The 15,618-nt window shown below is 40.2% G+C and overlaps 1 protein-coding gene across 1 annotated transcript; it reads left to right on the top strand.

Annotated features, from left to right (window-relative positions):
• The first annotated feature begins 8,457 nt into the window (after positions 1–8,457).
• On the top strand, positions 8,458–9,338 carry LOC145110834 (uncharacterized). The gene is made up of 3 exons (XM_079047146.1): positions 8,458–8,655; positions 8,701–8,788; positions 8,872–9,338. Exons 1-3 carry the CDS (start codon positions 8,458–8,460, stop codon positions 9,336–9,338), a joined length of 753 nt encoding a protein of 250 aa, XP_078903272.1.
• Positions 9,339–15,618: the final 6,280 nt, after the last annotated feature.

Raw genomic sequence — 15,618 nt, 5'->3', positions numbered from 1 at the left:
GAAACGAATTTTTGGACGCAGGACTTGAAGTCTACTCGACGAGTCGAGAAGCCTCAACTCGACGAGTAGGGCTGCCAGATTGAAACCCTAATTTTCATGGTTTGCACCCTATTTAAGGACCTTAACACTTAATTGTGACCTCCATCATCGCCTCCCTCAGTCTAGTAAAACCTAATTCATGATCTTGATCCTTTTGAGTGTGTGTGAGTGAAAAGAGAGTGATTCTTTGGTATTTCCTTGAAGGAGTGGAAGCTAGAAGTGCTTGGTTGAAGGAAGAAGCCTTGGATCCAGATATTTCGTTGTCAAAGCAGCCTTATTGATGTATAAAGTCTATACCTTACCTATTCATTTACTAGATCTCTTCATGGAGTAGTTTAGGGCTTTAAGGAGCCTATTTTGGGACCATTCATGGATGCAAGCATGTTTTGGAGTCATGACTTCAGATCTAGAGCCCTTGAGGGACTCCATGGCATAAATGTGCCAACTTTATGGCCATGGGAGTCCCATGCAACTTGTGAACCACTTTTTAGGGCCTTTTGAGCTAAATAACCCATGCATGGACGTTAAGTTAGAAACTTTACGTGATATATCGACCCTAGGCAACCAGATCTATGACTTGGATGCATTAAGCCCAACAGAAAGTGGCTTAATAGATATAGGATGGGGGACTCGACGAGTTGTTCATACAACTCAGCGAGTTGGGTCGTGCTCCCCCCAACCTTTTCTGTTACTGAGTAAACTCGTTGAGTCTAGGAGACGACTCAGCGATTTGGCCATGGTTTTAGGCAAGGTTGCAGAAAACGTTAAACGTTAACTAGTCGGTGGACTGGGGTCTAGGGATTAATCGGTTAGGCGGGGATTAATCGAGGGATTAATCGGAGACCATTAATTATAAAGAAAATTATTCAAAAATTTATAAATCTAACTTTAATTGTAATAATATAAATAAATAAGCATAAAAGTTTAATAATAAGTTTAACAAGCACAACAATTAATCATCCAATTAATAAGAAAAGTTATTTAAATTTTAATATATCTTAAGAAAAGAAGTAAATTTGGGTATTTATATATTTGAAAACATAGAAATGTTCGAAAATTTTGGAGAAAAACTTGTAACTTTTTTTTTTGAATTTTTTTTATATATTAGTTGAACATTGAAATACTATAAACTTTTGAAATTTTGAAAATTTTGGTTTAATATTTAAAAATTTGAAAATTTGATAATTTGGTCGATTTAACCGCCTAGGACCGATTACGACCGCCTAGGACCGATTAGAACCGTCTAGCTCCGACTTTGACCCCATTTGACCAAAACCGATTAAGCCGACCGATTAGCCTTAATCCTATTCGGTTGAAGACCACCTAGCGATTAATCCCCGTTTAATCGGCCGCCTAGATCAATTTTTACAACACTGGTTTTAGGTTATGAAGATTGAGGAACTCGACGAGTTCAAGGAAGGACTCGGCGAGTTGTGAGTAAAAGGTCCCGGCTATGTTATGAAGATTGAAGAACTCAACGAGTTCAAGGAGGAACTCGGCGAGCTGTGAGAAAAATGTCCCGACTCTGTAAGAAGGAGAACTCGACGAGTTCAAGGAGGATCTCGACGAGTTGTGAGTAAAAAGTCCCGACTATGTTATGAGGAAGAACTCGATGAGTTTATGAAAGAACTCGACGGGTAGGATCGAGGTTTCCAGAGTTTTATGAATCATGGAACTCGATGAGTTCATGAAAGAACTCGATGAGTAGGATCGAGATTTCAGGGTTTTATGGATCATGGAACTCGATGAGTTGATGGACCAACTCAGCAAGTTGAGTCAACTAGGATGTTGACTTTAACCAGAATGTTAACTTTGACTTTGACTTTGACCATTGACTAGAGTTGACCCTTAAAGGGGTTATGAGTATGAAAGAGTAATTAAAGGAGATTGTTATGTGTAGGAGTTTGAGAGGATTTGATCCCAGAGCCGAGGATAGTTCAGCTACTACGCGACATTGAGGTGAGTTACCTTCCAATAGAAGTCGGTCGAAGGCACCAATGCCGGTCCACTAGTAAGAGTTATAATATATATGATTGTCTTTGTGATAATTATCTGGTATGTCACTATCTGTTATGCTTTATGTGCTAGTATGCTATGATGTTATGTGATAGTGGTAGGAGGGGTAAGATAGACCCCAATACCAGTCGATAGGGCCGAAGGGGTATGCCATCACCCGAATAAGCTAAGTAGTAGATGACTTATATGTTTATGCACTAGGATGCTATGTGGCATAAGTAGGGGTGAAATAGTCCCCGGTACTGGTCGAAAGGACCGAAGGGGTAGGCCAGCACCCTGATATGTTAGGCGAGGTACTGGTTGAAAGGACCGAAGGGGTAGGCCAACACCCTGATATGCTAGCGTGAGGTACCGGTCGATAGGACCGAAAGGGTAGGCCAGCACCCTGATATGCTAGGCAGTTACTGGTTGAAAGAGACCGAAGGGGTAGCTAGTACCCATATATTTTAGACAGTATATGTTATGTATGGTATGTGGTATGTTGGGGGAACTCACTAAGCTTTGTGCTTACGGTTTTCAGTTTTTGTTTCAGGTCCTTCTTCTTCGAAGGGAAAGGAGCCGGCAAGGTAGCAACGCATTACACACACGATTTTCCGCATATGAGATTCTTGGGATTTGTACTCTGACATTATTACTATCTTATGACATGCTTTTGAGACATATGATCTATGGGTTTTATAAAATGAAATAACTTGATGATGTTTTCTATAAATTGTTTTATGAATCGTTATATCAAAAATGGAATTTGTGGTCTAGAATTTTGGGATGTTACAAGGAGAACAAGCCTGAGTTGCTAACTGCCGCCAATCTTTCGCTCCCCAACGAAGAAGGTTCAATGCAAACTTGACCTTCAGATTCTTAGTGCACAAACAAGTAAAGAAACAACCCTCAACATCAGAGATCCACCTCATAGCCACAATCAGGTCCTTGACCCCATCAAATTATGGGAGCTTCGTGTTACTGAACTCCTGGTACTGCATCAACCCTCCTCAATTGTAACACCCCGGTTATTAAATAAATAAATAAACAAATTAATGAACGAATAGTAGCCCTAAAATCAATAATTATATACCAAGGGTTGGTCTTGAGGAGTTAATTGTCATAATTTTAGAGATTGGGGGTTAAAAGTGTAAAATCCGGATTCAGGTTGTAAATAATTATGAACACAGGGGCTACTTGGTAACAATTAGGACTCAATATGAAAGGAATTATGGAAGCAAGGGATAAAATGTAAATTTTGGATTTATATTGTAACGATTTATGGAATCAGGGGCTAAATGGGTAAATATTGGATTAAATTTGAAAGGATCCTATGGGGAGGGACTAGACTTGTAAATTATGCAAAGGTTTGATTGGAGCGGGATTTAAACCCGACGTATTCTTTCCTCCTGTTACATTACCTTAACCCTAACCCTAATTGAACAATAGCAGCCGCCCACTTACACCCTCCACTCTCCAGCCGGCATCGCCATTGCTCACGTTCCTCCGACCAGTTACTCCTCCGAGCAAACGTCGTTATCGGCCGAAACCCTTTCCATCACTGTGGGTCGTCGTTCAGCTCCATTGTTTCTCCGTTGCCGACGACAGCAATGACCCGAGTTCATCAGGTTGATGTTGCTGTCGCTCGCCGTCTCTGCCTCTTCTCCGTTCGTGATGCTACGTTCCAGCCACACCATAGTCGTGCTCTGCTGTCGGCGATAACGAGGACTACCGGCGAAACAATGAGCATCGCTGCCACCTCTCCATCATACTCCTTTCTCTTCCTCTCTTTTTCTGTCGTCGTCCCACAACAGCCAGTCGACGCCGCTGCCGCCGTGTTGCTTCAAGCCACCAGCAAGGCTGTGAACCGCAAGGACCGACCGTCGGCTGCCTTATGCCGCCGCTTGGTGGTTGTGTGGGTACATATTTTTCTTGGGGCCCGACCTCTTGTTTGGAGTATGTGTGCGTTTTCTGTAGGTCGGAAGCTGTAAGGGAACCACCATGGCGGCCAACCATGGTGGCTGCCACCGTGTGCCACCGCCGGCCATCACTAGGATGGCTGTGTGTGTGTGTGTGTTTAGCTTAGTGTGTGTGTGTGTTATTGGGATTTGCTTTGTATGTTGTAATTTGTAACGAAATAATTAAAGAAAAATTCAAACCACCACCGTGACGTGGTGGCTGCCGCCTCCTGCCGCCACTGGCCGCCGTGTTGGGTGGCGGTATGCTTAGTTTGTGTTTGGATTGCTTTTGGGATGCTTGGACTTGATTGAAATAGAACCCTAACCACCGCCCGCGAGGTGGTAGCCGCCGCCGTTGACCACCACTACCCGAGGTGGTAGTGGGTGGTGCCCGACTAGCGGAACCCTAATGGGCCTAGTGAAACCCTAATGGGCCTAATGAAACCCTAATTGATCCAAAGACTTAGTTTTGGGCCTATTGGGCTATGATTGGGTTGGAAACCCTAATTAGGGTTTGGAAAACCCTAATTTTGGAACTATGGGCTTGGACTTAATCGGGACCCGCACTGGAATTATTTATTAGAGTGAAAATGTTAATTAATAATCATTTGCAAATTAACTTAAGGCAATACTGGACATAATGGATTAAGTCCTTAATGGGTTAAGTAAGAAACACTTAACCCTAATCGTCATTTTATGTGAAAACCCTAATTTCACTTGGGCCTTAAGTTGGGCCTTTCCATTGGGCTTTGGTGATCAGGCCAATAATGGGCCATTCAAGAACAATCATATAGACTAGAATAATTGGATGGGCTTTAGGGTAAGGCCCATATGAGGGGTTGGGCCCAATTTGGAAAATTAGGCCATAGGTGGGCCATAATTGGGCCTTCATGATTATGAGATATTAGGCCATTAGAAATGCTAAATGTTTGGACTGAACTAAATGGTTAGGCCTCAGAATAAGACCATGTAAAGGTTTGGGCCCAATTTGGAAAATTGGACCATATGTTGGGCTTTGATTCATACTTTAACTTTTGGGCCTTTGGATTGGGCCTTGGGCTTGAATCAAGCTAAGATAGGGGTAAAGTAGCCTTTTACCCCAAGTATGGGCTTATGGATATGTGTTGGAACCCAATTGTTAATTGGGTATTGTTTGATGTTGGCAGTTCGGGAATCTGTCAACCAGGAGCTGGAGTTGCATCCGCAGGACTTCAGTACTGCCAAGTGAGTCTCCTCACCATACCAATGGGTCTAAGGCACCAAGGCCGACCCATTTTATGATATGTGTTACACTAGCTGAAGTTTTATTATGTGGCATGTTAGCTGGTTATGTGATACAAAGTATTCTAGTGGTATATGTGGTATGTTTGTATGGAAGACCATGGGAGAGCCCATGGCACCTGGATGTAAGACCATGTGGAGAGCCCATGGCTTTCCTACTATGTTGTAATGTTAATGTAGATTCACTATTGATATGTTTGGTATGCATGTATAGGTGGTATGCTAGTGATTATGTGGTATGCTAGTTGTCTTTGTGATACTTGCATGGAAGACCATGGGAGAGCCCATGGCACCTGGATGTAAGACCATGTGGAGAGCCCATGGATTTCCTATTAAAGACCATGGGAGAGCCCATGGCACTTAGGTGTAAGACCATGTGGGAAGCCCATGGCATCCTGGAGTAAGACCCTGGGGACGAGCCCACAACATCCGTATATGTTTATATGCATGGTTATATGATTGATATGGTTTATGTAGTTGTTATAGATGATGTGGATTATGTGGTTATGTGGATTGTGTGGGGTATGCTCTGGAAAACTCACTAAGGGGCTGTTTGAAACCAGGCTGACCCGTCTGAGTCAGCGATTCTGGCTGACTCGGTCAGCCGGATGTTGTCTGAAATGTGTTGTTTCGGTCAGCAGGTCTGGGTCAATCGGCTGAATAGGTCAGCTTGGGAGATGCATCTGACTGGGAAAAAAGACCACCCTACCCCCTGTCTATTGTTCCCTTCGTGACCTAAAAAGTAAAGTGGCAGCTATTCTTCTCCCTTCGACAGGTTTCAATCAGCGCAAGATCACCAACTTCTTCCTTCAATCGCCGTCTTCTTCCTTCAGCCGGAAAGCTGCCCTCCTTCCGTCCAAGCTTCGTCCATCTTCTCCGGCCAGAATCGTCCCATCTTCTCCGGCTATAATCTTCAACACAGGTAAGCAAAATTCGAAAATCTCTTAAATAGTTTATGAAATCCGAAAATGCTAGGGTATAACATCTTCTCCTGCTTGTATAATCTCTAAAATCTTAATTGTGTATAGTGTATGAAATCAGAAAAAAAATTGTGTATAATCTTTGAAATCTTAATTGTGTATAATGTATGTATAGATTATGAAACCATAATTTTTTTCATTGCATAATCTATGAAATTACCTGTATCAAATTGCAGCTAGGCTTTTATTTCTTGTCTGCCATTGTTGTTCACAAAGTTGCAGCTTTCCTGTATCAAATTGCATAGAAACAACTGAAGAAGAATCATGTGTACAGTGTTGATGATGCATCAAATGACTCATTCATAACATTATATACGTAATAAATGATGAGTAGATTGCAATTATTGTTTTGAGTTGTTGCCCTTTTTGTGAAATCAGAAATCAAAAATTGGTTTTGAAATCAAAAATTGTTCTTGGTCTAATGTTATGAAATCTTAAATTTGTTATGAAATCAGAAATTCATGTTGCTATAATGTTATGAAATCTGAAACTTGGTTGTGTATAAGCTATGAAATCAAAAATCACACTTTTTTTGTTTATAAGCTATGAATTATAAAAGTTATGATGGCAATATTGGTTTGGAACAAAATTTGAAATCTTTTTTTGTGTACAAGCTATGTTGGCAATGTTGTGATTTTTTTTTTGTTTATAAGCTATGAAAGCTGGATTTTTTTTTTGTTTATCTTAATAAAACTTATGATAAATTACTTTAAATATTAATGTTTTAGGATGTTGGTTTGGAATGAAAGCGAGGACAAAACTTTTCTTGATGCATGTATCCATGAACTAACCACTAATGGTCGTGAGGGTTCTGGGCTTAAGGCTAGTTCATGGAAGATAGTACACGAAAAATTGATGAATGAACATGGTAAAGAGGTTGATCAGAAGAAAATGAGAAACCACTTTGACTACTACAAATCAAAGTATGTTGCTTGGGTGAAACTGAAAAACAAAACCGGCAATATATATGACCCTATAAAAAATAAATTTAACCTGACTGATGAACAATGGAAGGAAGAGGGGAAGATAATATTTCTATAACAAATACTATTATAATGATTTTTATAAAAAATACTAATATTTATAAAAATTGTAAACAGTTGAACAAGTTCGTGTTGTCATTGAAAACTAAACCCCTGCTGTTTCCTGATCTTTGCACCCAACTATTTGAAGGGTCGACCTCAACCGGCTTTCAAAGTTGGGGGCCATCTTCTATACTCCCTCGTACTGTAGAAGAGTTTAGTGCCCATGATTTTGATGATGATGTTCCAATGGAAACCTCAACACAACACGTAGGTGCAAGTGAAGAATCTTCGGGGCGTTCAAAAAATACGGAAGTTGGTGGAAACAAAAGAGTTGGTGGAAAAAAGAGAGATGCAAGGGCATTAGAAGTTGAAGAGGAGATTGTCAAGCTTGCAAGATCGTTAGTGGAAAAAACAGAAAGAATTGAAAAAAGTGAAATGTATAAGGATGTTGATGCGTGTATGGAGAAATTAAACAAAATGGAATGGGGAGAAGAAGATGAAAGACACAAGACCGCTCTTTTGCTAATGGGTGCGGGTAGGAAGTATGGTTACCTTTGATAATGTTTACTAGTTTTTTGTTGCGTGACTTTTTGTTATTTGCATGACTTTTGGATCCTATGTTTGATGACTTTTTTGGATGATGTGTACTAGTTTTTTTTTGTTATGTAACTTTGGTTACTTTGGATGATATTTGGATATTGAATATGACTTTTGTTATTTACTAGTTTTTTGTTATATGACGTTTGTTATATGACTTTTGTTACTTTAACATGTTACCTAATTGTTTGTAACAGGTCAAGTATGGTTTCCGATGGTGAAGTTGTAGCTTTTCTTTTACTTGTGTTTTATTGGTTGAGGTCAAACCGGCGCAGGCTAATTAGAATTCATAGAATTAGAGATAACGATTCAAGCGGGTATGCGTATACGTAAGATTTGATGTACGGAGACCCTACACAATGTTTCGATATGATGCGTCTTACACAAGAGGCATTTGCTTTATTATGCAACCACTTTACCCAAAAAAATTGGTTGCAAGCTAGTAGGACAATAAGCATTGAAGAAAAGATGACTATATTCTTACATGTTATAGGACATATTGAACGTTTTCGCACGGTTAAGGGAAGATTTCATCACTCCACACAAACGATTCATCAATGTTTTCACGAGGTCCTAACAGCAATGATGTGTTTTGCAAAAGAAATTATAGTACCAACAACTCCTAATCCAACAAGACATAACTCGGAACGACATAGACGGTTAAAAAATATTTTTTCCGGAGCAATAGGTGCATTAGATGGAACTCTTGTCCATGTGGTTGTACCCGTTGATCAACAAACTCGTTATAGAGGAAGAGGAAAAGGAGAATGTTTTCAAAATGTAATATGAATTTGTGATTTTGATATGATATTCACCTTTGTTTAGGCTGGATGGGAGGGTATAGCACATGATTCAAGAGTTTTGAAAGAAGTTGCATTCAATTCGACTTCTGGATTTCCATTTCCTCCACCAGGTTTATAATCTTTATATAATTTTTATTATCTATCTTCTTTATATAATATGTGTCATTATATAATATGTCACATTCATTTACAGATAAATATTACCTTTGTGATGTCGCATATACAAACACTCGTGGGTTTATGGCTCCATACCGCAATACTAGGTATTGGTTAGCCGATTTTCGAAGAGGCAGACCTTTAACTAGAGAAGAAAGGTTCAATTATGCTCATGCACAACTTAGAAATGTTATTGAGCGTGCTTATGGTGTATTGAAGGCGGGATTCCCAATCTTAAAACAAATGGCTCCTTATCCTTTTACAGTGCAAAGAGACATAGTCATTGTTTGTGTCGCGGTTCATAATTTTATAAGGAAATACAATATAGAAGATGACTTGTTTAGAAATTTTGAGGAGGACACTATGGTTACTCCTGACGTCCAAGGTGGGGGAATTGATAGAGAAAACATACAAGGCATAGAATGGGGTCCAAAAGCCGTTGAATATATGCGTGTTTTGCGTGATCAGATTGCAAATCGACTACTTTCACCTACTTTACATTAAATTATTATGTTATTTTAAATTTCATTATGTTTTTATTTGGATATTAAATGATTTATGTTTAATTTACATTTTGTACGACATTTTTTATTTGTGTGTAATTTACATTTTGTATGATAATATGTATGTTTTTATAATTATTCAACAACTTAACCCATCACTATATATAACAGCAGAGTAAAATGGTCATTTTTCATCACTCACCACATTCAGTCAGATGTACAATCAAACAATAGGATTTCTTACTCAGTCAAGATTTCTTATCCAGACAGACCTTTCCCAGTCAGCACTTTCTCAGTCAGCAACTATCAAACGGGGCCTAATCTTCGTGCTTACAGTTTTGTTTATTGTTTCAGGTATCATCAGTTTGGAAAGGAAGGGCACGGATTGATCGCAGTGCACACACCCATGTTTTCCGCATTGAATGATTTTCGGATGAACTCTGATAAATGTTTTAATTAACGATGTTTTGGATGTTTGGAATAAATGATATCTATGTTTTGACTATATTAAAAATGAAATTTGTACCCTTGATTTTTGGGTCGTTACATCCATGATGTCCAACCTCAACAACGGTTGCAGTGGCTGCAACAACATCAGTCTTAGCAATAGTGGCATGGTGCTTATCAAATAGCTCGATCATGGTGGTCTAGATAGACCTGAACAACTCTGGAATCGCCTCCCTGACTTTCGCAATCACCTGAGCATAGATCAACCCCGAATCTCATCATCGCTCAATCTGAATCTATCAGGATCCCCAGTGCCTCAATCGGAACCTCTTGTCATCACCATACTAAAATGTAACACCCCCAAACCAGAACGGCGGAAACGTTTGGGGGCGGATGACGTCATGATCAGTATCATAACCATAGTGAAGAAAGTAAAACACAACCATCATAGATATAATTTAAAAAGATTACATTGTTTCCAAAATACATGTTCCAAAAATACATGTTTCCAATTAAATTACATATGATGATAAAATGTAGCAAAAGAATCTACGCCTTAGCGTCTTGACTTCAGAAATCTTGCGGTTACCTATATTACTGATTACCTGAGAATACAAGTTGTTTTGAAAAGAGAGTATCAGCATAAAGCTGGTGAGTTCATAAGTATTTTATAAAAATAAATGTTGTTTCTTTAACGTTTGTTACAAGTTTGTTTCCAGAAAATCCAATATTTTCTAAAAGATTTGTTGTAAACTGAATTGAAACAAGGCCTAGTATGTGTAAGTAAATCGTCATACTTATGTGTGTGTTTTATATTTAAATAAAACTCCTTTGTATAAAGCCTTAGAATTTCCGTGAATTGTATGCTGTGTTAATATTCCATGCGAGATGTTATAATCATACTAAAGACTAGATGGCCTTGAATGAGACGTTCTTCAGGCGTCGAAAAGATATGACACTTGTTACCACAGACCTGCCGGTCTAGCTGTTGCAAGCAGCTCAGGTGCGGGTTTGTCGGACCCAGTATAGATCTATACACAACTATCACGTTCTCACTCCAGGAGATTCTGATTATAACTAAAGAACTTTTCTGTGGTACTTAGAGTACCCCGAAGGAGAATGTCTCACAAATATTCATTAACGAGTTCACGTAGTGTGTAGTGAAAGTTCGTTTTGTAAATCGATAATGTTATTGTTTTCTTTGTTAAATGAAGTGTTCAAAACTATACCCATTATAGTTTATCAAATGTGTTGCATGATGGTATGGAACCTTGTTACGCATGTATATGTATTTCAAATAAAGGACATTGGAAATACTAAGAGTAAATCTTACACACCTTGCTCAACATGTTACAAGGTGTGAATAACTCTTAAATATGTATTTGACAGTTTTACCCTTAACTGTCACTGTTTTTGAGTAATTATAGAAAAATCATCGTAAGTCAAAAACTGAATCTGCAAACTCTGAGTATTTGGAAAAAGTATCTACTGTGTTCATAAATTTTCCCATAATTTTTGGTGGTCTCAAACTAGTGTGAAAATGTTCATTTTCACAACCTGGTCTGATTTTGTTGCTGCAGTGATAGGCAGTTTTGTAAAAATCACCATAAATTGTAGAAAAATCGTATGGAGATGTGAAAGTACTCATTTTAAAGGTATAAACTTGAACTACTTGCATATTATACATTTTTGAAAAATATTAAGTTTAAGTTGGGTAAAACAGTTCATGAACAGATCACAACGTTTCTGTTGTAAGCTATCAAGTTGAGTTTTGAATATGTTTTGGTGTTTTAACTTGTATTCCCCCCTGAAAACTAAAGAAAACTAGAAAATGTAGGGGTATGAACTCACCTTGAGTGATGACTTGAAGAGTGGAAGGTTGAAGTTAAGGAATATCAAGTTAAGAGCACTTGATGAACACGTGAATACTTGGATGATCCTAAGAACGATTTTTGGCGTTAAGATATGAGTCAATGATCCAAGAGTGTTATGAAATTATGGAATAACACTTGAGTTTAGATGGAATACTTACCAAAAAGTGAAGTAGCAACGCAAGAACACTTGCACAAGGTGGTGGGAAGTAGAGAAAAAGAAGCTTTCTTGAGGTGGTATGAGAAGTGTGTGTATGTTTGAAATAAGCAAGTAAATCAAGAAATCCTCTAGGGATTTCTTTATATAGAAGGTTGCTGGAGCAACTTGAGAGTTTGAAGTGATGTGTGCCTTAGTTTGTGTGATGTGGATAAGGTGGCAAATGAGAGGATGACACATGGAAGGGCAAGTGGGCACACTTGACCCACTTGGTAAACTAAGCCATTTTAATTAATAAATACTTGAAAAAATAATTAAAATAAGAGTTCTGGGGTTTTAAAATGGTAAAATATGGATTTGGGTTTCACATACTTAGAGAGATTTGGGAGAGATTTCACATACTTGGAGAGATTTGGGAGAGATTTCACATACTTGGAGAGATTTCACATACTTAGAGAGATTTGGGAGAGATTCCACATACTTGGAGAGATTTGGGAGAGATTTAACCTTAGCCATTATTATCGTATAATCTCGTAATGCAAGGTTCGTGAACCCTGTTATGCTTCGTTAATGATCGTTTTAAGTCCCCGAAAGGGTCCTTAGTCGTGTTTTGATGCGTTTAACTCCCTTTTTAGGGTTTTTACATTGTTAACACATAGATTCTTCGAGACACTTGAATTTTTGACATACAAATGCACATTTTTATACATAGAATAACTTTTTAACATACAAGTACTAGTTAAGTTTGACCGGTTTGACTTGTTGACTTTGACTTGAATTTGGCGGTTGTCACATTATCCCCCCGTTAGAAGGAATTTCGTCCCGAAATTTGCATTTTGAGTGGGACTTCAAGGGTCGGGGAATAGATGTGGGTATTTTTGCTTCATTTGGTCCTCACGTTCCCAAGTAAACTCGGGTCCTCGCTTGGCGTTCCACCGGACCTTTACGATGGGAATGCGGCTTTGTTTCGTCGATTTGACCTCTCGGTCCATGATTTCAACAGGTTCCTCTACAAAGTGGAGGTTCTCGTTGATCTCAATTTCTTCCAATGGAATGACGAGGGTCTCATCAGACAAACATTTCTTCAGGTTTGACACATGAAAGGTAGGATGGACGTTGTTGAGTTCCTGAGGCAATCGTAGCTTGTATGCCACCGGGCCAATCCTGGCGAGGATTTTGAATGACCCGATATACCTTAGATTTAATTTCCCACGTTTCCCAAAACGTATTAATCCCTTCCAAGGTGATACTTTCAGAAGTACTCGATCTCCAACTTGGAACTCCAAAGGTTTTCGTCTCTTATCCGCATAGCTCTTTTGTCGGTCTTGCGAAGCCTTCATTCGCTCTCAAATTTGGACGATCTTCTCGGTTGTTTCCCTTATGATCTCCGGGCCAGTGAGTGCGCTGTTAGGGACTTGTCCTTTTGCTAGTTATGTATCGCCCATCTCGGACCAGCACAGGGGTGATCTGCACTTACGGCCGTAGAGGGCTTCGAACGGAGCAACTTTGATGCTAGTGTGATAACTATTATTGTAGGAAAACTCAATAAGAGGTAAATGAGTATCCCAAGCTTTACCAAAGTCTATCACACAAGCCCTTAGCATGTCCTCTAACGTCTGAATGGTTCTTTCACTCTGACCGTCAGTCTGTGGGTGGTAGGCTGTACTCATGTCCAGCCTAGTTCCCATAGCTTTCTGTAGTGACTGCCAGAATCGTGACGTGAACCTACTATCTCTGTCGGAGATAATGGATATCGGTACTCCGTGAAGGCGCACTATTTCTCTAATGTAGATCCTTGTCAGCTTCTCCATTTTGTCTGTTTCCTTTATTGGTAGGAAGTGTGCGGATTTGGTCAATCTGTCGACGATCACCCAAATGGTGTCAAGTCCACCCGCGGTATTAGGTAACTTGGTAATGAAATCCATCGTAATCCGCTCCCACTTCCACTCAGGTATCTCTGGTTATTGAAGTAGTCCTGAGTGCTTTTGATATTCTACCTTAACTTTGGCGCAAGTCAGGCACTTGCCCACAAAGGTAGCTATTTCAGCTTTCATGTTCGGCCACCAATACATCTTCTTGAGGTCTAAGTACATCTTGTCTGAGCCGGGATGCACGGAGTAGCGAGTTTTATGAGCTTCGCTCATGACAACGTCCCTGAATCCACCAAATTTTGGTGTCCAGATCCGGTTCATGAGACAACGAACTCCGTCATCCCTGACTTCAAGATTTTTGTCCATTCCTCTCAATGCTTCACCTGTCACGTTCTCTGGCTTCAAGGCTTCTTCCTGAGCTTCCTTGATTTGTGCGGACAGGTGTGAGTGGATGGTCATGGTTAATGCCTTTACTCGGCGGCCCGAGTACTCCTTTCTTCTTAAAGCGTCTGCAACCACGTTGGCCTTTCCGGGGTGATAACGAATCTCGCATTCATAATCGTTTAGTAATTCCACCATCGCCTTTGTCTCATGTTGAGTTCCTTCTGATTGAGGATATGCTGGAGGATTTTGTGATCGGTGAAGATGGTGCACTTGGTGCCGTAAAGGTAATGCCTCCAGATTTTTAGGGCGAAAACTACTGCTCCTAATTCAAGGTCGTGCGTCGTGTAGTTTACCTCATGCGTCTTCGGTTGTCTTGAGGTGTAGGCAATGACTTTTCCTCGTTGCATTAACACACACCCTAGACCTTGGTTTGATGCATCGCAGTAAACCACAAAGTCTTCGGTTCCATCTGGTAGGGACAAGATCGGAGCACTGCATAGAGTTCGTTTTAGTGTTTGGAATGCAGCCTCTTGCTTATCTCCCCAGACGAATGTCACTCCTTTTTGAGTCAGGGTGGTGAGTGGTTTTGCGATTTTGGAGAAGTTTTGAATGAATCTCCGATAGTAACCGGCGAGCCCTAAAAATTATCGGATCTCCGTGGGTGTTCTTGGTGCTGCCCAACTTTCAATCGCCTTGATCTTTGAAGGGTCCACATGGATTCCTTACTTGCTGACTACATGCTCGAGGAAATTCACCTCTCGAATCCAGAACTCACACTTTGAAAACTTTGCGTACAATTTCTCCGCCCTCAGCGTCTCCAGGACTCGACGTAAATGCTGGTTGTGTTCTTCCTTACTTCCAGAGTAGACTAGTATATCGTCGATGAAAACAATTACGAACTTGTCTAAGTAAGGTCGACACACCCGATTCATCAGGTCCATAAACGCTGCGGGTGCATTTGTTAAGCCGAAAGGCATCACTACAAATTCGTAGTGACCATAGCGCGTTCTGAACGCTGTCTTGGGAATATCCTCCTCTTGAACTCGTAGTTGATGGTATCCAGATCTAAGGTCAATCTTCGAGAAGAAACTTGCTCCTTGTAGTTGGTCGAAGCGGTCATCGATTCGAGGCAAAGGGTATCGGTTTTTGATGGTGAGTTTGTTTAATTCGCGGTAGTCAATGCACATACGGAACGATCTGTCCTTCTTCTTAACGAACAAAACCGGTGCTCCCCAAGGCGAGAAGCTTGGTCTAATGAAGCCTTTGCTCAGTAGTTCGTTCAGTTGACTGGACAGTTCATGCATCTCGGCTGGGGCTAGACGGTATGGCGATTTGGCTACAGGGGTAGCTCCGGGAATTAAGTCGATTCGGAATTCGACTTGTCGAGGAGGGGGCACTCCTGGAAGGCCTTCCGGGAATACATCGGGGAAATTGCAGACCTCCAGAATGTCCTTGATGTCTTTCATTCCTTGACCCTTATCTACGACGTGGGCTAGGAAGGCGTGGTACTCCTTGCGGAGATACTTTTAAGCCTTAATACAAGAGATGATC

The sequence above is a fragment of the Lactuca virosa genome, chromosome 1 (assembly GCF_052849685.1).
Source record: "Lactuca virosa cultivar CGN04683 chromosome 1, Lactuca_virosa_CGN04683_v6, whole genome shotgun sequence".
In the NCBI taxonomy this organism is placed as follows: Eukaryota; Viridiplantae; Streptophyta; class Magnoliopsida; order Asterales; family Asteraceae; genus Lactuca; species Lactuca virosa.
The sequence above is the reverse complement of the archived record's forward strand: the minus strand, read 5'-3'. Positions and strand labels throughout refer to the sequence as shown.